Source organism: Orcinus orca, chromosome 3 (assembly GCF_937001465.1).
Source record: "Orcinus orca chromosome 3, mOrcOrc1.1, whole genome shotgun sequence".
Taxonomy (NCBI): domain Eukaryota; kingdom Metazoa; phylum Chordata; class Mammalia; order Artiodactyla; family Delphinidae; genus Orcinus; species Orcinus orca.
The window spans coordinates 36,419,876-36,446,425 of NC_064561.1; the positions used below are offsets into that span (position 1 = coordinate 36,419,876).

Genomic DNA, 26,550 nt, shown 5'->3' on the forward strand with positions numbered 1-26,550 from the left:
TATAATATAATTATATTTTATGCATTTAAAATATATTATATAACTTTTGTATATGTTAATATTTATATATTTAAAAAATTTGATTCAGTGTATGTATATACATGACACAAGTAGATTGGAAAATCTGAAAATACTGTATTGTGACTATCTGGTTTCTGACTTTGAAGATGTCACATGGATCTCTTCTAACCCAGTAGCAGAGGATGAATTCTTTCTTTCACATTTACCTGAAGAGGTAATGTGCCCATCCCAAATGAAATCCTGAATTTTTAAATTGTTCTGATACCTGGGTGGTCAAACAATTCCTGAACTGCACTAATTATAACTTTTTACCAATCTTCTGTGATCACTGAATTCAGCAAAAGTACTTTGGATGACCATGTAGGGGAGGAAAAATAATTTTCCTTCTACTCTTCTAGGTTCTTGGTTGAGACATCCTTGTAATAAAAAGATTCACAAGAGGAAAAGAAAAAAAAAAAACAGAAAAGTAATAACATGTATATTTCCTGTATACATGGGAGATACCCAGAAAGCTGAGTAAGTCCTTCAAATGGCCCAAGCCATGATCTTAAATACCATCTCCAGCTAAAGACAAAAGATATTGGGAGGAGGGGAAGCCAGTTATGGGAGGTTATTAAGTAAAGCACAGTCAACAAGGGGATGGTTGTTAGGCAGATTTAAGCTCCTGCCTTCACCATTGGTAAGTTTCTAGGTATTTAGCCAAACTCTTCTTTCTGGTACAGGGAGGGAGACACCCTTAAAAATGGAGATTTCCATTATAAATGTGAATGCCTCTTACAAAAGGGTAGCTTCCACTCAGTTTTAAGCTTCACCTGTATCTGCTGTTTCTTAAAAATAATCAGCCTTAAATAATCCTTATGCCAAAGAGGCATATTTTGGGTTGGCAAATTCTGCTCCCCTTCAACAAGTATATGTCATTCCAATAAAGCCTACTTGTACTTAAGCTGTGGAAAGTCTGCCTTGGAATGACTACGAAGTTATGATGGTGAGAAGCAGCCACAGCCCTGGTAAAATAATATTTACAACAAAGATAAACTCTCTAAAGTCAGTCTTAACATTCTTCCAGTTTGAGCAGAAATCCTTGATATGAAGCAAATTTTAAAATATGGAGAACAGAGACCTCTACCACTAAATATTCTGTAATTCAATCATTTTGAGATTAGGTATTCTAAACTGAGTCTAGGATATCAGAGACACTTACGTAACGAATTTAAATTAAAAGCTAATTTTTAAATTCCTGCCTACAATCCAGATATTTTGTCTAGAGGGTAGTGGGCAGCTGGATCTTGGGAAATACTGGGTGATAAATATTTTTCTTTTTTTTTCCAGATAGATGTTTGCCTCAGCGTAGACTATTTGAAATGTTATGTCTATAAGCAATTAAATATGCTGAGGAAGTGATTTCATTTTTCTTTTTCTAATAAAACCAAGTGGAGAATTTGGAAGGATAGTAAATAACAAGCTTGTATGGTTCAAGAATCATACAAGTTTAGCAAGTTTCCCAGACCATTTCTATTATAGCATTGTATATAAGATATGTAGCAGTTTAGATAGTTTTGAGTTTCAGAAATTAACTATCCCACATATAAGAAGAGATATTAGCTATTAACATCTTCACTTCAATGCTTCATATTCCTCTTTGTTTTACTTTTGTAGAGATACAAACTAATGAATTTAGTCATTTTAATGAGAGTGAAAAATATTCTTTGGAGTTATGTAAATGAAAAGTCATTTAAATGTTTCTTTTTTTAAAAAAAATTCCCTTCAAGTTTCTAGGTAGTTCTACTACCACTGTTTACCCAAAAAGCCTTTTTCAAACTGCTCCCAGAATCCCACATTTTTCTAGTCACTTATCTTTCTTCAAGATCAGTTTCAGAGATCAAAGCTCCTATTTTCATCCAGCTCTATTCAGCCATTCAAATGGCTTTTTTTTTTTAAATGGGATTGCAGCAAACTGAAACTCTGATCACATTCTCTGCACCAAACTGCAATGACTCCATTCTGTTATTACTGAGAAAATGTGAATATCCTCCTATTGGAGAGTTTATATGACACATAACTCCCATTATTTAGAGCTGTTTAAAAAGCTCATCTAAGCTACTACGATAAGAATTGAAAATTAAAATGTATCACTAAGTATTACTTTTTATATGATAATTGGAAAAGAAAAGGTGGGACTGTTGCAATAAGAAGACATCTTAAATATGATAGTATTAGGAAAAATAATAAAATTGCACATTTTAGGTTAAAATAAGACCATTGGAGTAAAATATATAAAAATATTCTCATCTATTCAGTTATAAAGTTATTTACTAAGATGGATGTAAGTGCGTAAGAAGGAAAGACATATTTCTCTATGTCTTGACTAGATTTTAATCCACAGGTTTCATAAATGGTAAGAACATGAGAATGATGTTTCCTATCAACAAGTAACTATAAATTCTCTAATGTCTGAAACAAATTAAGAGTTACATACAACATTAAATAGTAAAATATGTGTGCAAATTTTAATTAAAAGAACTGTTTTTCCAGTATTCCACTAAAATGTATTACACATAAACCATTTCCAGTAAAAAGCCTTCTTCTGAGAAAACTACTTAATCTTACACTCTTAAAGAAAATATATTCTATTTTTATAGTAAAGCAGGGAGGTGTGAAAAGTGCTGGTAGAATTAAGCAGGCCCCTCTCTCTGCTTGGAAACTCCAAAGACTCCAAAGAGAGACTTTCACTCCTTTTCTGCTTGGGTCTCTTTTTTACTGAAATCTGTACCTCCTCATTACCTACCCTAGAGAATGGAGGACCAGTGAAGTTAACTAGAAATTTTCAATAAAATAAAATAATCTTTTAACCCCCATCCCTTTTATCTCCCGTTGTTACAACTACTACATAAGAGTGTCAACTCCCAGGAAAACCTTAGGGCAATGGCTTGATTTCTTCTATAGCTAGTTTTTCTTTCTTTCTTTCTTTTTGAGCAGATTTGGGGTAATATTTTTACAGCTTTATTTCAAAGTGACAGTATAGAAGAGTGCAAGTAATATAAGTACAATGGACCTCTGGAAATCCTGATGGTACGTGTTGGGCAGGGGGGTTGTTTTGGTGGGTGGATAAATGATGAACTATGTGTGAAGGGATAGTTCTTTGATACCTTTGGTGCAGGGAAGTTCAAAAAAATTTAGGTGCAAAACACTTCGCAACACACACCTGCTCAGGATTTTGGGAAATCCACCACCCCCTTTTCCCATCTTTTCTATTCAGTGCAACAAGGCTCTAAGACATTAATGCATAACTTCACAATTTTGGCATCACATTCACCTGGCTCAGCATATTTTTCAACACTGCAGCAAAGCCAACTCTTTTCCAGACATATATCCCTCCATGCACTGATTAACTACATTCTCTACCCCATGCCCAGCAATGCCCCTCCTATCTCAAGGAGGGGTTAGGGATAATCAGAGCAGGGTCCCCAGATGTCACTAGTGCTCTTCGGCTCCATCGGCCTTCTGTCTATACTATAACGATGTCCTGTGTAGATGTAAAGTTGTCCCGTGGGGTTAGACAAGCCTCGTTCCATTTGGCCCTGACAGGACTGCTGTCCCTGGTGCTGAACCCTGTTAGCCCACCAGGGAGTCTGCTGCCAAGTCAATGGGACTGGATAGAAAACCTGGCTGGCTGATCTTAAGAATGCCCAGGTGCAGGAGCAAGCAATACTTTGGATACAGGAACAGAACCCATCCACACACACACACACACACACACACACACACACACACAAACACACACGTCTCCCGGGTGTGCGCCAGGACCCCATTTGCAGTTTTCTCCTCCAGACCCGCACCCAAACGCCTCCAACATGGCCTCAAATGCCGGCATGTATCAGCATAGCCCACCTAGACATCAGACTGCAGTACTATCAAAATGCTACTCCCCAAACACAAAGTCTTTATGACGTTAGCATTTCCATTCTAAAACAAATACAGAAAATCCAATAAATTAATAAATAAATGAAAGTGACCTTTCTCTTTCCTCCCTCCTTTTTCCCGCCCCAAATATTCACATTCCCCTAAATTACAAAGCCCCAAATCCTATAAGAGTCTTTTAAATCTGGGTGGTCTCCCGAGTTCCTCTGTCCCCACCCCTTCCCCCAACCTCTCTGAAACAAAACGACGCCGGAAAGGGCATATCTTACCCCGGGTAGAGCGATAGCAGGAGCAGAATCCACACCGTCATTTTCTGTGAAAATACAGGAGTCGAGTAGACTGAGCTTCCTGTGCTCCATGTATTTGTCGAACTCATCGCTTTTTTTTTTTTCCCCCCTGCCTCTAGCCTCTAGGTTGCAGAAGAATCCCTCCCCTTTGTATTATTATTATGCTTATGAACTGATGGTGGCTCCCCCCACCTGCCTCTAGTAGGTCCCGTCACTGGGGAGCTGTATTGCTAGCAGCTTCGGGAATTAATATTCAGGGGGCAGAAATAAGATCAGCACAAACGCTTGCAGATACCATCAAAGCGTCAGCTCAGGGAGCATCTTCCAAGTCCCGGGGAATAATATAATTGAGGCAGGGGGAGGGTACAGGGAGAGACGCACAGGAGACAAATAAGGGAAAGGGAAACGCATGCACACTCGTACACATACTCATGCCCCCCACGCTCACACATACTCCTCCAGGTCCATCAATTGAGGTTTGTTTATTTGTTTGATTTGTTTTGATTTTTCTTTTAGAGGGCAGCAGGTGTGTGTGTGTGTGTGTGTGTGTGTGTGTGTGTGTGTGTGTGTGTGTGTGTGTTTAAAAGAAATGCACGAGTCTCTGCGTGAGTTAACTATCACGCAGATTAACTATGAGGTCAAAGTGGAAGCAATGCGCGCTGCTGCAGCAGGAATTAACACATGCGTGGTGTCTTTCCAGCGCCTTTTAACCCTTTATTGCCCACAAAAGTATGCAAGGATGGGCTTTCACGGGGACAAGAGGTGCTTAGGAAGACCATATACTATATCACCAACGACAGAAGGTTTCTCTCTTCAGATCTGCCAAGAATCCTTATTTAAAATCATGCAATATTAGAAATCATGGTTACATTGTAGAGGGAGGGGGAGCAGACAGTGGGGGAGGATTGGCTGTTTCTCTGTAAACCATCCCGTAAGAAAACAGATTTGGTGAATTTTCAATTTTAATGAAGGGAGAAAACATTGATAGAATTACAAAACAAGAAGAATCTATGATCCCCAGTATTCACTCCTTTTTCTGCTCTCCATCTTTAGTGAAAATGTACAAATACAAACTTCTTGAAGGTTGAAGAAAATAAATGCATGAAAATAGCTGCCTGAGTAAAGTCTACAGACCACAAAATCGGGGGCTGCTCTTTGAAAGGAGGTTGGACAAAGGGGAAGGTCAAGAGGACATTAACAATATAAAGGGATTTCTGTTTGCTCTATGGGATTTGACTTTTGTTATTGTTGCTCTGCTTGGTGACAATTCTGAAAATTTCTGGGGTGGATGAGTGGTGTTAGCATGCTGCCTTCTTGCCTAGAATGTTACCATGGATACTGATACATGGGAGATATCCCTTTATGCCAACCTAGCTCATCCATCGCAGAGGAAATCCCATTCACTCATCATGGAGAAGAAAGTGGAGGAGTGTTTCAAGGTTCCTGCAAAATTGAGACCACAGCAAAGATGTTCATGTAGAAGTACAAGTGAAGAGGACGGATCAGATCCCTTCCTGGAACATAGCAGGGAGTCATTTCAAAACCAGTGCCTTTTCTACAAGAAAGTCTTCCAGGTAGGGAACTTGAGTAAGGAGTCCAGGAGGCATAGAAATAGAACATGGGATGAGTAGGTGCACACTTCATCTACAATCCTAAAATATACTTAAGGAAAGCAGAGAGAAGTACTGGTGGCTTCCTTGAGGCTGAGGAGACACATTCTGAAGCAAAAAAGCCCTAACAGACACGCCTGGAAACCTGCATGCCTTTAGAACTTAGGCAGTTATTTTACGGCGTTTGAACAAAATCCAGTTAAAACAACAACAGCATTCACGTGCAGTAGCCAATTGACTTCTTTTTTGGTGATTAAATTAGAGGCAGAACAAATGCAAATCTGTTTTTTTGCAATTTTCTTATTCCTTACTGCACTGTGAGGAATTTTGGCCTTCCTTATATTTATAATTTTCTTTTTTTTTTTTTTTTTTTTACAGAAAGAGCCTAGGTTGTTAATAGGTGTATACTGTTGTGTTTTCAGTAAAGACATTCTCTCATATTTTTGTAGGCCAACGCTTACATGTTCCCATGCCTACAAAAACCAAGCAAGTGAGATAAGTAAAAGAAAAGGGCTAGTTGTGAAACAGTAAAGTGGTGGAAACCATGCACACCGGGGTGGCCATACCCCATCTGAATGGAGTTGCCACTGCTCTGTTCCAGGCAGTTGCCGGAGGAAATGGGAATATAACTGTGAGAAATGTCCTAATCTTTAAAATACAAAGGAGGCCAAACCCAACATATATGCGAGGCCACTAGGTTGTAAATAAAAACTGATGTGACAATTCTGCCTTCTACCAAATACAACATTTCCAATTTTCCAAGGTAAGTTTTTTCCCCCCTTGAGTTTAGTGATAAGCATACTGAAGCTGTGAGAATGAATGCTATCAGGTTCACAAAGTAGTAATTCAAATTCTGCTTCCTTATTGGTATCATAATGATCCCTGTAAATTATAATCTATTTCAATAATGGAATACCTCTCAGTATATTAAGAGAATCCACAGAGGAAATTTGACTGTTTATAGTATCTGGGTACAATTTTAACTGTGCTATTCCTGGCTAGTAAGCTTCAGTTTTCCTCTGTGGAGCTTTCCTATCTGGTGGCTGCTCTCTGAAAAAAAAAGTATTTTAATAAATTTTCTAAGATTTTGCCACACATATATTCACTGGTATTTATAAGATACTTCATCTAGTAATTTCTTTTGTAATCACATTTTAGCTATTATTTAATCTTGCCCATTTTTAAGAAGATATGTTGTGATACATATTTAAATTCCCATTATTTGATAAATGTGATGTTCATATTTTCATTGCAAACAATATATGTGTATATATGCCTACATTTTATACTAATATTTTTACATTATTAAAACGTAGAAAGATAAAAACTACCACCTGCAACCTCTTATTCAAACAAGCCCTTGTCAATATATTGGAGAATTGTTTGGCAGGTTAATTTTCTCTGAATGAAGTTTACTTTTACTTTGATATTATTACTATTACTATTATTATAATTACTACACACAGAAGTTAATTATAAGGTCAAAATTTGGATCAATTTGGTTGTTGACACCACATTTCTTATCACTTGCAGAATTAAAATACTTAGGTTAATGATGAAGTAGACTAACCATCCTGCAGATAACATTTATAACTGGGGGACAAAACATTAAATAAACAACAATGTAAAGTACTAGAAAGTCACCAAAAGCAGGCTGAAAGTGGTGAAGGTTTGACCATAAAAAGAGGAAACTGAATTGGATGAGATCTAGGATTATGAGGATTTTCCCTGAGGACACTTAAAAAATGATCAAGTTCTCCCTATTTGCCTGGAACTTCCCTGGTTTTAGCTTGGAAAGTCCCCTATCCCTGGAAAACCCTGAATTGCAGAGGTAAAGGATGGTTAAAATTATTAGAAGGCAACAATCTTACTGATTTGAGGTTTCAGAGGACAGTTGGAGCTGCCAGAGCAGCTCAAATTAAGGGCGGGGGGTGGGGTGGGGGGGAATCATAGAAACAAAGTAACAACAGAAAGGTAAGACTCCAGATCTACATGCAAACTTTGTTTAGATATTTGTTTTTGAATGGAAAGAGCAGAAGGGCACCAAGAAGACTGCAAGAAAGCAAAAACTGAAAGACGGAAAAAGTTGAGCCAGTGTTTCGGCTGCCATTCCCTGTACGAGATACTGAGTTTGGAGTTTGAAGGATTTGCTCTAAGCCTAAGGACAAAACTGAAACTAACCTGAAAACAGTAGAAAACTAATCTTACACAACATTAAAGTGATTTGTCAATAATTTAACTCCGGGAATTCCCTGGTGGAGCATGGTTAAGAATCTGCCTGCCAATGCAGGGGACACGGGTTCGAGCCCTGGTCCAGGAAGATCCCACATGCCACGGAGCAACTAAGCCCGTGTGCCACAACTACTGAGCCCATGTGCCACAACTACTGAAGCCTGGGCACCTAGAGCCCATGCTCTGAAACAAGAGAAGCCACTACAATGAGAAGCCCACGCACCACAATGAAGACCCAATGCAGCGAAAAATAAAAACAAATAAATTTTTAAATTTTTAACTCCTAATAGAACAAAAATCAATATTCTTTAGAGGAGTATTATAATCTGAATGTTGGTAATATATAAAACATCTGAGAACATGGTAAAAAAAAAAAGTCATAAGACATACAAAGTACAAAACAATAAGACATATTGTTTTAAAAATTGCATTTAGTACAAACCAACCAAACCTGAGATGCAATGAGCAAATAAGGACATTCAATCAACTGTTTTAAATAGTTTAAGGACTTAAAACAAAACATGGCCATGATGCTTATATGATCAATGAGTGTACAGTAGGGACTCTCAGAAGAGAAATGGAAACTATTTTTTGAAATAAAGCAAAATAGAAAGTTCTAGAACTGAAATTTATAATGCCTGAAAGAAAAACAATCATGCATGTTTTAATATCAGATTGGCAATTGAAGAATAACAGTAGAAGAAATGATTGGTAAACTTGAAAACACGTCAACAGAAATTATCCAATATGAAAACCAAAGAGAAAAATATTGAAAAAAATTGAACTACTGGAAACTGTGAGACAATATCTAGCCTCCTGATAAAGTAGTGTAGAAGGAGAAGAAAGAGAGAATAAACATAAACATATTTAAAGTAATATTGGCCAAAAACTTTCCCAAAGTTTGTGAAAATATTCCATATAGATCCAAGAAGCTTAGTAGACCCCAAGCAGGGTAAACACAATGAAAACTATTACTGGGAACTTCATAGTCACACACCTAAAATCTAAAGATTAAATGAAAATTTTGAAAGTAGCCAGAGAAAATGAAACATTACAATTGCTAGAGGTTAATATTACAATGATGGCTGACTGATCAAAACAACAGGTCAGGAAACAGTGGATGATACCTTTAAAGTGCTGAAAATAAATTATACATAGAATTGTATATCCAGTAAATAGGTCCATCAGACGTGAAAGGAAAAAAAAAGACATTTTCAAATAAAGGAAGGCTGAGAGAATCTGTCACCAGCAGAGATGAGATGAAAATAATGCTAAGGTAAATTCTTCAGGCTGAGGAAAGTGATGGCAGATGGGAACGCAGATCAATGGCAAGAGCCCTGAAAATGGGTAACATGTGAGGAAACTATATAGTTTTATATATATTTCTTTTAGGCGACACCTGACTTTTTAATGCAAAACTTGTAACACTGCATTTTGGAGTTTATAACACATATATGTATAAAATACATGTCAACAACTGCACAAAGTATCCTAGAGTTGGGGTCAAATAAAATTATACTTTTGTAATTTCTTGTCTATTTCATGAAATGATATAGCAACTGTACAGAGTTTGGTAAGTTAAAGGTGAATATGATAATCTTTAAAGCACCACTAAAGGTAATATAAAAAGTTGTACCTAAAAATCATTAGAAAATTTAAAATAAAATACCAAAAATTATTTTGTAAATGCAAAAGAAGGTAGAAAGTACCAGAGGGGAAAATAATGGGACAAGCCGAATGCGAATAGCAAAATGGTGGTAGAAAATAAGCATGAACACAAGGAGTATTACAAGAGATAAAGAGGTATTCTTTACGATGACGAAAAGATCAACTCATCAAGAAGACATAAATATAATATTTTACACACTCAGTAACAGAGCTTCAAAATAAATAGAAGCAGAAACGGACAGAACAGGGCTTCCCTGGTGGCACAGTGGTTGAGAGTCCACCTGCCGATGCAGGGGACGCGGGTTCGTGCCCCGGTCTGGGAGGATCCCATGTGCCGCGGAGCGGCTGGGCCCGTGAGCCATGGCCGCTGAGCCTGCGCATCCGGAGCCTGTGCAACGCGAGAGGCCACAACAGTGAGTAGGCCCACATACAGCAAAAAAAAAAAAAAAAAAAAAAAAACGGACAGAACAGGAAAAATAGACAAATTCCACAATCATAGTTGGATACATTAAAAGTCCTCTGACTTAACATTTGTAGAATAATATACCCAATAATTGCAGAGTAAAGTAAAAAAGGTACATCTTTTTCAACTGTTCATAAAATAAGCCTCAATAAATTTCAAGTTTTTGAAAGCTTGTATATTTTCTAACTACAACAGATTTCAATTAGAAATCAAAAATGTAAAATATGTAGGAATGTTTCAAAAAGCTTGAAAATTGAAAAAATAATACTTCTAAATAATATGTGAATCAAAGAAGAAACCACAAGAGAAGTTGGAAATGCTTCAAAATAAATGAAAATGCAACATAACATTTGCTTCGTGAAGCTAAAGCAAGTCTTAGAGGAAAATTTATGCCTGTAAATACATTGAATAAAGAAAACAGTGATCTAAACTTCTGACTTTAGAAGCTAGAAAAAAGAATAAAGAGTTCTATACATATATTCATTTGATTTTCAATAAAGGTGAGGCATTTTGAAGGGGAAAGATGAATGTTTTAAAGTAATGATGTTGGAACAAAGGATTAAATTATTTTAAAGAATAACATTTGCCCTTTATTTTATGTCACATGCAAAAGCTAAAATTATTAATTTTAAGAAAACAATATCTTTATCGCTTTGGGGTAGGCAAAAATTTCTTAGAGAAGGTATAATGTATTAAATATAAAATATGACTGATAAATTGGTCTTCATAAAAACAAAAAATACCTGTTCATCAAAAGACTACTAAAAAATGAAAAGGCAAGTCACATACAGGGAGAAAATATTCACAATATAAGTGTCTTACAAAGGACTTGTATCCAGAATAAAGAACATAAAGAAATCCTACATCTTAATAGTGAAAATGCAAACAACCCAATAGAAAAAGGTCAAAGTACTTGAACAGACTCTATGAAAAAGTTATAAGTGTATCTAATAAGCACATGAAAAGTTTCTCACCATCAGAATTCATTAAGAAAATTCAAATTGAAACCACAATGATATCTTTCACATGCACTGTAATGGCTAAAATCAGCAAAAGTGACAATGACAAATTTTTTGAGGCTACAGAAAAATCCTCATGCATTTCCTAGAAAGAATATTAAATGGTACAACTATTTGAAAAAGATTATGGCATTTTCTTTCAGTGTTAAACATTCACTTTCCATATGACCAAGACATTCTACTTCAAGATGTATATCAAAGAAAAATAAAAGTATGTTTACCCCAAAAAGCCCTGTGTAAGAATTGTATAGACAAATTTGAAGCAATCCAAATATCAATAGAAGAATGGATAATCAGATTCCAGGGTATATTTAGAAAATGGAAAACCATATTATTCAGGAATAATCTAATGAATAATTTATTCACATATATTAATATATAATATACATATACACACACACACACACACACACATATATACATTCAACAACATGGTTGAATCTCAAAAGTACTATGTTAAAAGAAGCCAGGCAAACACCAGTACATATTATATGATGCCACTTATATGACCTTCAAGGGAAGCAAAAGAAATCTATGTGATTAAAATCAGAACAAGGTTGCTTATAATGGTGAGGCACAGGAGAAATTTCTGGGTACAGGAAGTATTCTTGATTAGGAAAGTTATTACGCAGGCTTATACACTGATAAAACTCATAAAAGTATGTACTTAAGATCAAATCATTTCACTATTAATTTCACCTTAATAAAGTTTCTATTGATAAAATAAACATTATTCTTATCAACAGCATAATCTGTGACAGGCAAAGTGCTGTGTGACAGGCCTTATTTGATCCTCATAAAAAAACCAGAAGGCAGGTAATACTATTGTCAAGTTTTTACACATGGGAAGATTAAAGTTTAGAGAGGCTAAATTACTTGTCCAAGATAACCCATAGTACCCAGTTTATAGTCTATGGCAGAGCAGATTTTAAACCCAGACAGTCTAAGAAACTGATCTCTTAAGCATGGTTGTATACAGTTTTCCAATAACATAACTGTGGCAATAAATAACATAGTTACTAATTCACTTCCTTAATCATGAGCTATAATACAACTTCAGAGGAAACATGATTTAATACAAAGATCATAGAGTCTGGAGTCAGAAATCTTAGTTCTGTCATTAGCTCTATGACTTGGGAAATTACTTCATTTCTCTAACGCTTATTTTCTCATCAATAAAGTGATGGATGATACAGGTGATATATAAGGATCTTTTCAGTTCTAAGCATTCAGTGACCTATAATTTGACTAGGATTTCCTTGGGAGTGAGGTGGGAGGAGATATCTACAGCTCCTTCAAGGAAGTTAGCTTAACAGCATGACATTAATAGGGTCAATGTCCTTGTTATTGCACACTAAAATAAACTGGAAAAAAAAAAGTTTGACTCGGTCATCTCAATCTTAGTCTTCTTAAATCTTATGGGAGAGTTAAAGTACCTCATTGCTCAGGATATTAGATGAGTCTGTCAGAGTCTATTTCTCCCGCTCTGAATTTGAGCTGACCTCAAATTCCCTTTGTCCACCGGAATGTACAAATATGTCAGTTCTAAGTCTGGGCCTCAAAGAGCCTCTTTATTTCATTCTTCATCCTCTTATAATGCTCCTGTCATCATGTAAGTACATCAGTTCTTCACGACAACATTGTATTTGTATACTTGTCAGATCCAATGCTCTCTCCCCAGCATCTAGAAGAGGGCCTGGTACATACTATAGGCTTATTGACTATTTGTTCAAATCTAAAAGTTGAGTCTTAGAAAGTATCCTCTGGAAACATTGTGTCAGTTTATATTTGCAACAAAAATGTATGAATGCCAATTTGGCCATTCTTTGTGAAGCCATTCTTTTGAAGATATATATATCTCCACACACACATATATATATACACACAGGTTTTGTTTCGTTTTGGTTTTTTTTGTCAAAAGTAAGGCCTGAAAAACTAAGGCATTCTCAACATTGACTCAGAATCGCACATGATATAAGAACTTGATCAATGCTGTGGATTATCTTGTGATGATTTTCAGATGTTCTAGGCAATCATGACACAGTAAAAGACTTTTCTCAGGCTAACGTCTCTCACTGCTAATGATATGCCTTCTAGGGACTTTCTTTTAGACTTTGGAGTCACAGGGGCATCATTCAGTGTGACCATTAGTGGATGGCACTCTTGGGACAGAGAGGCCTGGAACCACAGTATGAATTTCCCCCTCCTGGCTTCAGAATCCCTTCAAGTACCCAATAAAAGAGGATTTTAAACTGCAGGGGAATAAAAAGGACAAATGAAAATGACAGCAAATGATTATAGTGATAATTTATGGCATTCTTGGAATTCTTTTAATTAATTTCCCTTTTTGGGGGTTCAGTTAAAAGGTGAATCAGTTCTTAAATGACTGATTTCATCTCTTAAAAAATTTAATTATAAAACACAAATATAAATAAAATCATTATTGTAGCCATCACAATTTATTTGGCACAGTTTACAGCAGAAGAAAAAAACACAGAAACTCAGGAAATACAGTATGGGCCTACCAAACTATAGTTTAAAACCATCAGACTACTTTATTGAGGAAAAATATTTCAGCACTTCAAATTAATACTTCATAGAAAACATGGTTTCTTTAAACTTACAGAAAATATGTAATAATTTCTATTGCCTTTGTCAAAAAATAAGAGGTTTCAGCAGGAAAAATTAATCCATGTTTTTTTTTTGTTTTATTTTTTTTGCGGTACGCGGGCCTCTCACTGCTGTGGCCTCTCCCGCTGCGGAGCACAGGCTCCGGACGCGCAGGCTCAGCAGCCATGGCTCACGGGCCCAGCTGCTCCGCGGCACGTGGGATCTTCCCGGACTGGGGCACGAACCCGTGTCCCCTGCATCGGCAGGCGGACTCTCAACCACTGCACCACCAGGGAAGCCCTATCCATGTTTTAAGTTTTATTAGAAATTTTATCAGTCACAACTGATAAAGATTTTTTACATTTGTCTCATCTGCATATGAGCAAATAATACTAAGCTCATAGAGCTGTGTGGGTTAAATGAATTAATACATGTAAACAATTTATACAATTTCTGATCCGTATTAAATATTCAATATTATTATTATGTGTTTTTCTATTATCGGACAACATTCACCAAAATTTATTAGTACCTAATAATTACAGGCCTCAATCTAGACATCATTTAAACAAAGTTGCATTAAATACATATTTCCTGCCCTTGAGGAGCTTATAGTTTAGTGACTTAATTTTCTGCCATTCTCACTCTCACTGGAACACAATGTAATAAGTCCTTTCCCAATGCTCTTCTATGTTTCACAAATACATATCCAACTGCCTTGTAGACCCCTTCACTTCAGAGTCTCCTGGAACAACAAGTTCTGTATATCTGAGACATAAGTTTGTAAAAGGTCTTTCTCACAAAACCTCATTTAAAGTCTCTCTGTGGACTCCTCATTTCTTCCACATGAAATCCCAGGCATAGCTTCACAGCTTTCCCTGGCCCTGTAGCTAATAAATTAAGAGGTATTTAACAGGGCTTAACATGTACTGACACAATTCAACTTAAAACTCTAAACACTTTGCAATTTAAAACATTCCTGCTGCACTGAAAAGATTTACTTCAGGATAAGAAATCTGAAAAGAAAAGGGGAAGACTAAATGACATTTCTTATTTTTCTTGGTATACCTTCCCTCACTCTTTCCCTAACACAAACACTCCCACACACCCATATGTACACGTGTAAACACAAACAGCTACATGCCAAATAGCTGCTTTTTAACAAGGAGTGGGGTGAAGGGTAGATATCACTTGACTGGTACATTAAAATCTGGTGTCAGAACCGTAGATACACAATTACTCTCTCTCTTTTATGAGGCATTTTTGAGAGTTCTTAAGAGATATCCGCTAAGCTAAGGGCTACCAAGAAGTTTCCTGGTGTAGAGAATGTATTTGAGTGGTGGTGATGATCTCCCTCAGTTGTTGCATCTCTAGGAGATCCCTGTCTTTTTGAACAGAAGTCCTTTATGTGAAATATTTCAAGATGGCGCACAGCCAACCCCCTTTCCTGGGAGCCACGTATGACTCGTGGAAAACACACAATTTTGTTGCCAAGCTCTGAAAGGGCAGAATGTTTCCAATGTACCCAGTCTCTTCCTCTGTTACCAGAAAGCTCTAGCCATAGTCTCTTGCCTTTAGACTGTTACAATTGAGTCATGTACAGATCCCTGTGTCCTCCAGATTCTTCAAGGAACACATGTCATTCCCTTAAGTAGTCTTCTTGAACTCCAAACCTGTGGCTCAAAATGAGGGGTAAATTCACGATAGCTAAAAAGTGGAAGCAAGCCCAGTGTGCATCAAGAGATAAATGGATAAGAAAATTGTTCTACATATGTATGTATGATGGAATATTATTCAGCCTTAGAAAGGAAATTCTCACACATGCACAGAATGTGCATAATGAGGACATTATGTTAAGTGAAATAAGCCAGCCACAACAAACATTGCATGATTCCACTTATATGAGGTATTTAGAGTTTTCAAAATCCTAGAGACAGGAAATAGAATGGTTGCCACCATTAGTGGTGAGAGAGGAATGGGAAGTTATGATTAAATGGGTATAGAGTTTCAGTTTTACAAGATGAAATGAGTTTCTGGAGATGGACGGTAGTCATGGTTATACAATATTATGATAATAATTAGGAGAGAGAATTCCTTTGACATTATCTCCTCAATTCACATGAGTAAAGCAGCTATTTACTTATAAAGTTTATTCCTACTTGTTGAAATCCTATTTTGAGAAAAAAAGAAAAATTGAACTTAATTATCCAGAAACCTAGCCAAACCAGTATGCTTTCAAGTCAGTTTATCAAATCATTCATTCATTCACTTAACTAATATTGTTAATTGTCAACTAAGGTGTCAGACACTGTGCCAGGTGCTGGGGCTATAAAGGTGAGTAAGCCATGATTTTTGTCCTCAAGACCCACACAAATTCATGAGGAAGGCACTGTGCATACACTTTGGAAAAATGATTGAAGATGGTGAAATAAATGTTGACATTCTGAGAACTTACACATGGCTGGTTGTGGGGACTTAATACTGAATGGAGTATCAACTAAAATTTTGTGAAATTACTGTAGTTCATTGATGTTATGTTTGTGAAATTAGATAGTTTAACACTTTTATTACTTCAGACATTTCCATTAATCAGTATAAAGTTAATTACTCAGTGAAAAATTATTGAATGTAATGTAAGGCCTGAAATTGACTTTAGAAAATATGCAACCAAAGCTTCTCTTTGTAATAAAAAGGCAAATTAGGCCCAGAGAAATTTAATGACTGATCCAAAGTTACCGAGCTGATTAATAACAGAGCCAGGATGGGCAATGCAGATTTCCTGACTACTAGGCCTCATCTGCAAGAAAACTACTGACTACTATGACCCCCACCCCCAAGAAGAAAACTTCATTTTGTAGATTAAAACAAAGGTGAAGATTATCACTATAAAGTATTTTTCTTTCCGTTCTTCTTATGGAATACGCTGCAATATGTGAGATTGTTTTCTATTTATTTAATCCAATCTTCAAAGGATGATTTACTTTTTGAGTCCTGATATTTAACTCTTCTATATAGCAGAACACCATTTGTCATTTATGATACTGGGGATACAGAAGAAAAGTGTCCTAGGGCATGGAGGGGATTCAGTTAGGTAGTTTTCGCTGGCTGAGAGTTTGGTTTAATGATAGAACTTGGTTTGAGCCATTGAGCTGGTGACAGTCTCAACCTCCTATACTTCCCTTCAGATTGTTTTCCTTTATTTCTTTCTTGGAATCTCAATTCTACCCAGGTACTTACCCAACTGACAACCAACTATTTTATTTTGGTTACTTTTTAAAAAGTACTTATACCTTAGGTCTACAGCAATGTAAGCAGTGATTATACGTTTTATTTCTATTTGAGAAAAATTTGTGTTTTATTTCTATTTGAGAAAAATGTGTTCATTTTAACTACACTAGCATAAGGCTTTTAGTATGAGCAAAGAAAAATGAAAAAGAAGTGTTCCTTTCTAACATAAGAACTCAGACTTTCAAACATTTTTCATTTTCCTTTAGACCATATTAACCTTGTCATCTCCAGCTGCCTGGGGAAAACCTATTTAGTCATTTATCATTTTATTTCAGACTCTGGGCTTCTGTCTTTAAACAAATGAAAAACTTTTGGAAAATTCAAACTCCAATGTGATATGTAGCTACTTAAAGGGACTATTCTTTTTTTTTAAACATACTTAATAAATACATAAGGAATTAGTGAATGCTTTTGCCTTAGAAAATACTGACTGTGCCAATGTTATTTCTGAGAAATGTAAGTCTTTATATTTTTATAATATTCACATTTGGCTAGTTGTAGAAGGAATCCATACTCTAGGTACAATGTTTGGAAAAATACTGAATAAAAATATTTGAAATTCCCCTTTAATGCTATTCCATTGGTCATAACATTCTTTGAAACTCTAATTGTGATGACTAGATAATATTTCATCATTTTTATATTCCAGTTTTTTAACAAGTCCTCTTTTATTGGGCATCTACACTGTTTCCAAATATCCACCATTACAAATAACATAGTAAGGATATTCTTGTATGTAAAGCTTTGATTGTCTCTCTACTTATTTCCTGGAATCATTTCTAGACATCAAGTTGCTGAGTCAAAGGACAAGTATTTTTATAGTTCTTGATTTTTTTTTTTATCAATATTGCCAAATTGTTGGAATGTGGCAGCAACCAATTCTTAGAAATGGTCTCTCCAGAGTAATAGCTCCTTTCTTCCACTTGCTCAACTACTGAAGTTTCAATGTTCTCGTGTTCTCTTTCCTCATGAGATACCTTCCTACTTCACCCTGTGTCAATTACTTCATTTAACATATGGTATGGAAAACTTATCATGTGCCAAACAATATGCTCTAGATGTCCTGATGGTACACCAGTGAATAAAGCAGGAGGGGGTTTGTCCCTTCTTTGGGTTTGTTTTCTAGTTGGGGAGATAGATATTAAACAGAAAACACATACTAATAAATATGAACTAACAAGTTGTAATAAGCACCACGGAAAAATTAAATAAGTTGCAATGAGACATAGTAACAGGGTGGAGGATGTGACTATATTGAGATGGGACTCAAGGAAGGCCGCATGTAGTCCTTAACAAATCCTGCTTTCTAATGCGTCATTTGTTCTAAATAATATGTGCCTAATAGCAACTCTCTCCCCATTTATCATAATACTTCACATCAAAAGATATCAAAGCCAGTAAGTAAATGCATTAGATTTTACTTCCATAGTCACAGGAAAATATTTTTATAGCGTATAGCTTCAGACAAAAATCCAGAATCCATAAAGGTGGGTGAGGTAAAGAGAAATCTTCATAACAAAAGTGAACTGTAAAAGTAATCAAAGCCAAACTATAGACTATGAATTTTTAAAAAAAATATTTGACTCTAAGGTTAATATATTATTCTGCAAAGAGCTCCTATAATTGGTAAGTAATTTTACCCCAACAGAGTAATGAGAAAAGGATCAGACTGGTGCACCCTCTCCCCACAAGATGGAAAATATCTGTGGCAGACATTGATGGTTGCTTAACCACAACCAATTACCACTTTATTTCAAAAAACAACTAATTTTGTCCTCTACCCTTCTCAGCACACACACTCACTGCAGAGTATGCTGGTCCTCGTTCCAATTCCAGGGTTGAATCCTGATGAGTCATTTGGTTTCCAGTGATTGGCTTAATCGTGAATTTCTGACACAACTCAGGCCAATAAGAGGAGAAATCTGCTGCTAAAATTCTGCAGAAGACTTGCCCACTATTTAAAAAATAGATCAAAAGATCCATTTCTGCCTCTGGATGGTGTCAGGTCTAAAACGGACACCTGGAAGAGATGCAGCTCCTTGTAAGCACCTTGGAGAGCTAGGTGGGGATGGGATAGCAGAGGGGAGTGGGGGGGAGACCTGAAGACGACTCTCCTCATCACCCAAATTAGGGTTACACAAGACAATGACTTTTCTTATTTAAATAAACTAAAATTGTCACTCTGTTAGTTGCAACTCAAAGTAGACTGATAATATGTCAAACACTGTCAATGGTAACATAAATCATGGTAATATTTTTGGATACTCATCAGCAAACAACTGTAAATAAATTAAGATATTCACCTCCTATTGTCCTAGCTAGCAATACTAGAAAATCTTAGGCATATGTCCAATTTAAATATAGTATATACCTTGTAACCTTACTTTTAAAAGCAAAATAATAAAAGCCTAAATAAACTTGGTACATTATGGAATATCATAGAGTTCTATGGAGCACTATAAAATTTTAAAATGTAAAAGGTGGATCTATAATACTTAGGTTGGAAAGTGTTAATGTCAATACAAGTTAATCTATCTATGTACTTATCTATCCATTCATTTATTTATTGTATGGTCCCACTTTACAAAAGAATCATATATGAGACAAGTTTTAACATCATACTCTTAGGCAGAAAGGGAAAATTGTGATGGAATTCTGAACAGCGTTCAAACATCTTAAAGATCATCTACTCCAGCCTTCCCATTATATGAAATAGGAAACAGTTCTGAAAGGGGATGTGACTTGCCTCAGTTCTCACAGACAGAAAACAATCCCAGAATCCTGAATTTTACACTGTATATGGATAAATTTGTCCCTGATGATGAGATAAATGTGAGAGTGATGCCAAACTGGCCTTATGTAGAGGGGAGATCACAATAATATTATTTCAGGGTTTCAGAAAAGTTCTCTTCTACTGATACATTAAGTGACGCTTCTAATTTCTTTAGGGACAGCATGCCATAGTGCTTAAGACATCGAGGGCTAGCTAGAGTCAGAAACATTTAAATTGGAATTCTGAATTTGTCATTTCCAGGTTTTCAATCTCGGTTAGTTGTCTTAATCTGAGAAATGGCTTCTTGTTTTATATAATGGAAATAATCATCAGAGCAATGTGTAAGAACTGTTTCAAAGGCTTAAGAAACACATTAACATCTGAAAAATACTGGAATTTACCATCCTACAGTTTTGTACTGCCAAAGTCCCCCTAATCTTTTTAAGAGGTACACTTTATACCAAAGATTTGCTGAGAACTGAGATTTCCAGTTCTCTGTCAGCAGAGCAGTGCTTCAGCACAAGATAAAGAATGGAGAGGTATCATTCCCCTATATTTTTCTACACATTGGCTGATGCTTCAATCGCAACATCTGATTATCCCATGCTCATGTGTACAAACAATTCATGTGGAAGTTGCAAGAGTCATTAATAAATATAATTGCCAGTTGAAGTTTAGCCAACAGCTGACATTACCACCACAGTTCATTTTCTGAAGGCTTCACAGCATAAGCTTGGACTGATGCTGAATAGTCCACAGACTATTCTGTGGACTGAATAGAATACAGAGGGATCATGTTGAGTGACAGTTTTCCAGTTTGACAAAACTATAAACGTCATCCAGTCAATAGACCAGGAACTATGGAATCAAGCAGTCCGTCATCTGCCTTATTTTTATATTTAATTTATTTAATCTATCCAGCTTCTGCATGCCATATTATTTTTGTTTATGTCCTAGCAGACAGGATTCCTCCATCCTCTATTATAGATCAAGGGGCTGTAATATCCCTCTCCCCATGCCTAGCCAAGTGGGAAACAAGCAGTGGACTCCCGGTCAGTCAGCACATGCTACCACATTAGACTCAAAGATGAATGGCTGATTTAGAAATTGATCAAGGTGGTAAATGTGGTTAGTATCAAATATCAAAACTATTCCTGACATACAGCCTTGGTTGTATTCCCTGTTGCCATATTTCCCTGATGTTACTGGAAGAAAATTGTGACTAGAAAGAACATTATCATAGGATAGAATTCAACAGAGTTAAATCTGGAATCAAGCCTTAATGCCCATTTAATCCAACCCTCTCATTTTATGACAGCAACACTATACTCTGTGACTATATAGGTTACCTAAATTTGCTGTGTCTTGCACATTACTAATCATCACATAAAAACAAAAATAATCATCCTATATATACACAACCTTGAAAAAGTTGTGATGGAAATTGGTATGTGCAAAGTTACTTTGAAAATTCTGAAAACCATAAGGCATTAATAACAGCACGATAGGTTATTTTTCCCCCAGTTTCACACTTAAATAAAACATAGCTCCCTCTGGAGGGTTAAATAATTTTTTTATTCCATTTCATTCAGAACATTCACCTGACTTCTCTCACCTTTTGGTCTTATCCTTTTATGAAGACTAAGAATCTAAAAACAACCAAGTAGGATGTAGGTCGCCTGATATTTGTAGAGAAACTTGATTGAGACATACTTCTATATTTAAAGTGAAAATTCTTTGGCCTGATTAAAGAGAAGATGAATCTACCCAAAGACTCCTTTTTTTTCTTCGTCTTTTGTTTAACTCTAGAGACCAGATTAATATTATAGGGTCTAGATCAGGGGGAAAGAAAGGTACAGCAGGATGAAAAGGAAATATTAAGGACAAAGGGAACTTTTAATAACACCTTGAGAGATCAAAAGATAAAAAGTACGCTTTTATAAAATACCTTTTTTTCTAATATTTTTATAGAGTGTATATATACATATATATATACACTCAATTTCACTTCAGTTTGCTTCTTTGCCCATTCTGCCACCCCATAATGTATTCTAACAATCTATTTATATAGCCTAAATTCTCTAATTACTATACCTTTTTTAGAAAGGGTAGAGCATAGAATAGAATAAATTTTAGCAACATTTCTCAAAGTCTATTATACAAATCACTAATCCCATGAGATGATCCTCCAAAGGAAAAAAAGCATCATAATCAAATGAACTTGAGGAACAATGTGTGCAATGTCTCCGATTTAGAGGAGAATCAAAAAAGAGTTTAGAGGTTTTACATCCTCTAAAATGTTCTTCAGTAAAGAAACCTATTACCTTTGGCAATATACTTCCCAAACATATTTGCCAGTGAAAACATATTTTGCAGAACTTATGTTAGGTGGAATCAACGTTATGGCGGTTAAACATCTGAGCATTGGTGAAACCTGCAGCTGTGGCTAGACATGGGGTGTTGAAGGACTGACGTGGACCTTGGGCATCTGACGTGTAACACAGGAAGATGAAACCTGTGTGAGTTGACTTTAATACTTTCTAATTCCCACAACTCTTTTTTGAAGACTGATAGCTTGACTTCCCTTGTGATGGACAATTCACAATGGAATAATAATGATATATCATCTTACAACCAGATTCAATTCATCAGACATACGTCATAGCTCTTGAAAAGAAAAAGGGTGTCAAATGCATGAAGTATTGACCTGGATTTAGTGTCTTGCTGTGCACGCACGTACACAAACATGTACACACACATGAAAACATACCTCCAAGAAAATGCATACTAAAAACTTGGCTAAGAACCTGGCTTCTGTGAGAGCAAAATGATACAGCTCTTATCAGTATTTTTTAAAATATAGTATATGCCAAAATTAAGATGCAAAGCCTAAGGCTTCACATTAATTACACCACAGATGACAAACAGATAATGACAGTGGCTAATGTCAGGAATTTAAAGTAATACTGTGTGTTTTGTTCCATCTCTTTTTAAATTTTGTTTGGAGTTTTGTTATTTAATCAAAACAATACCTATTTTAAACACATATTAAACAATTTTGTCTCATTCTCATTAAATGATTTTTAAATTAAATATTTAATAGTTATAAAAGATTACTTATAAAATATATATAAAGTGTAAAGAATAAAGATACGGTGATCGCCTGTGGGCACAACACTCAGTTTAATAAAAAGATTATTATCATTATCCTGAGGTCCTCTGTGTTCTCAATCCTTTCCCCATCTTCTTTACATCCTCAGAATGGCCACTGTATTGAGTTTCTTTGCTTTTCTTTAGCTGTATATGTTTATATCCCTAAAAATACCCTGTTTCATTTGGAATATATGTTAATAAAATGATATTATATATTCTTCAATTATTCTTTTTACTCAGCTCAAATCTTGTGATTCATCCATGTTGTTTAATGTAGCTATAATATAATGATTTTGGCTCTGCTGTGGGACAGTTTGTTGAATTAATATATCACAAGTTATTTACCTCTTCTAATGTTGATAGTTATTTGGATTATTCACTGTGTTTTCAGTTACAAACTATTCTTTTATAAACTTTCTTGATTATTTCTTCTGGTGCACATATAGAAGGATAGAGAATATACGAAGCATATACTTAGAAATGGAATTGGTGGGCCTCGGGTATGTGCAATTTTATAGGGCACTGCTAAATTATTTTTCAAAGTCATAATAACAATTTACTCTCCCACCGGCAATATATTCCAAGAGCTTAACACTGTCACTAACATTTAATATTATCTATTCATTTTTTAAAAATTTTTTAAATTTTATTTATTTTTATACAGCAGGTCCTTATTAGTCATCAATTTTATACACATCACTGTATACATGTCAATCCCAATCTCCCAATTCATCACACCACCACCCCAACCCTCCTGCTGCTTACCCCCTTTGGTGTCCATATGTTTGTTTTCTACATCTGTGTCTCAATTTCTGCCCTGCAAACTGGTTCATCTGTATGATTTTTCTAGGTTCCACATATATGCGTTAATATACGATATTTGTTTCTCTCTTTCTGACTTACTTCACTCTGTATGACAGTCTCTAGATCCATCCTCGTCTCTAAAAATGAACCAGTTTCATTCCTTTTTATGGCTGAGTAATATTCCATTGTATATATGTGCCACATCTTCTTTATCTGTTCTTCTGTCGATGGGCATTCAGGTTGTTTCCATGTCCTGGCTACTGTAAATAGTGCTGCAATGAACACTGAGGTGCACGCGTATTTTTGAGTTATGGTTTTCTCTGGGTGTATGCACAGTAGTGGGATTGCTGGGTCATATCGTAATTCTATTTTTAGTTTTTTAAGGAACCTCCATACTGTTCTCCATAGTGGCTATATCAATTTACATTCCCACCAACAGTGCAAGAGGGTTCCCTTTTCTCCACACCCTCTCCAGAATTTGTTGTTTGTAGATTTTCTGATGATTTCCATTTTAACTGGTATGAGATGATACCTCATTGTAGTTTTGATTTGCATTTCTCTAATAATTAGTGATGTTCAGCAGCTTTTCATGTGCCTCTTGGCCATCTGTATGTCTTCTTTGGCGAAATGACTATTTAGGTCTTCTGCCCATTTTTGGATTGGGTTGATTGTTTTTTTAATATTGAGCTTCATGAGCTGTTTATATATTTTGGAGATTAATCCTCTGCCCGTTGATTCATTTGCAAATAATTTCTCCCATTCTGAGGGTTGTCTTTTCGTATTGTTTACAATTTCCTTTGCTGTGCAGAAGCTTTGAAGTTTCATTAGGTCCCATTTGTTTATTTTTGTTTTTATTTCCACTACTCTAAGAGGTGGATCAAAAAAGATCTTGCTGTGATTTATGTCAAAGAGTGTTCTTCCAATGTTTTCCTCTTAGAGTTTTATAGTGTCCAGTCTTACATTTAGGTCTCTAATCCATTTTGAGTTTATTTTTCTGTATGGTGTTAGGGAGTGTTCTAATTTCATTCTTTTATATGTAGCTGTCCAATTTTCCCAGCACCACTTATTGAAGAGACTGTCTTTTCTCCATTGTATATCCTTGCCTCCTTTGTCATAGATTAGTTGACCATAGGTGCGTGGGTTTATCTCTGGGCTTTCTATCCTGATCCAGTGATCCATGTTTCTGTTTTTGTGCCTGCACCATATTGTCTTGATTACTGTAGCTTTATAGTACAGTCTGAAGTCAGGGAGTCTGATTCCTACAGCTCCGTTTGTTTCCCTCAAGACTGCTTTGGCTATTTGGGGTCTTTGTGTCTCCATACAAATGTTAAGATTTTTTTATTTTAGTTCCATAAAAAATGCCATTGGTAATTTGATAGGGATTGCACTGAATCTGTAGATTGCTTTGGGTAGTATAGTCATTTTCACAATATTGATTCTTCCAATCCAAGGACATGGTATATCTCTCTGCCTGTTGATATCATCTTTAATTTCTTTCATCAATGTCTTATAGTTTTCTGCATACAGGTCTTTTGTCTCCCTAGGTAGGTTTATTCCTAGGTATTTTATTCTTTTTGTTGCAATGGTGTTTCCTTCTCTTTCAGATTTTTCATCATTAGTGTATAGGAATGCAAGAGATTTCTGTGCATTAATTTTGCACCCTGCAACTTTACCAAATGCATTGATTAGCTCTAGTAGTTTTCTGGTAGCATCTTTAGGATTCTCTATGTATAGTATCATGTCATATGCAAAGAGTGACAGTTTTACTTCTCCTTTTCCAATCTGTATTCCTTTTATTTCTTTTTCTTCTTTGATTGCCATGTCTAGGACTTCCAAAACTATGTTGAATAATAGCGGTGAGAATTCACATCCTTGTCTTGTTCCTGATCTTAGAGGAAATGCTTTCAGTTTTTCACCATTGAGAATGATGTTTGCTGTGGGTTTGTGGCCTTTATTATGTTGAGGTAGGTTCCCTCTATGCCCACTTTCTGGAGAGTTTTTATCATAAATGGGTGTTGAATTTTGTCAAAAGCTTTTTCTGCATCTATTGAGATGATCATATGGTTTTTATTCTTCAATTTGTTAATATGGTTTATCACATTGATTGATTTATGTATATTGAACAATCCTTGCATCCCTGGGATAAATCCCACTTGATCATGGTGTATGATCCTTTTATTGTGTTGTTGCATTCTGTTTGCTAGTATTTTGTTGAGGATTTTTGCATCTATATTCATGAGTAATATTGGTCTGTAATTTTTTTTTTTTTGGAGTATCTTTGTCTGGTTTTGGTATCAGGGTGATGGTGGCCTCATCGAATGAGTTTGGGAGTGTTCCTTCCTCCAAAATTTTTTGGAAGAGTTTGAGAAGGATGGGTGTTAGCTCTTCTCTAAATGTTTGGTAGAATTCACCTGCGAAGCCATCGGGTCCTGGACTTTTGTTTGTTGGAAGATTTTTAATCACAGTTTCAATTTCATTACTTGTGATTGGTCTGTTCCTATTTTCTATTTCTTCCTGGTTCAGTCTTGGAAGGTTACACCTTTCTAAGAATTTGTCCATTTCTTCCAGGTTGTCCATTTTATTGGCATAGAGTTGCTTGTAGTAGTCTCTTAGGATCCTTTGTATTTCTGTGGTGTCTGTTGTAACTTCTTTTTCATTTCTAATTTTATTGCTTTGAGTCCTCTCCCTCTTTTACTTTTCTTTT

At 35.8% G+C, this 26,550-nt stretch overlaps 1 protein-coding gene across 2 annotated transcripts in view; it reads right to left on the reverse strand.

Annotated features, from left to right (window-relative positions):
• GABRG2 (gamma-aminobutyric acid type A receptor subunit gamma2) overlaps positions 1–4,760 on the reverse strand; it is a 123,432-nt gene extending 118,672 nt beyond the window's left edge. For both annotated transcript variants that reach the window (XM_004271965.3, XM_004271964.4), the window contains exon 1: positions 4,209–4,760. In XM_004271965.3, the coding sequence (XP_004272013.1) occupies positions 4,209–4,315 (107 nt within the window). In that variant the 5' untranslated portion in view covers positions 4,316–4,760. The remainder of the gene's footprint in view (positions 1–4,208) is intronic.
• Positions 4,761–26,550: the final 21,790 nt, after the last annotated feature.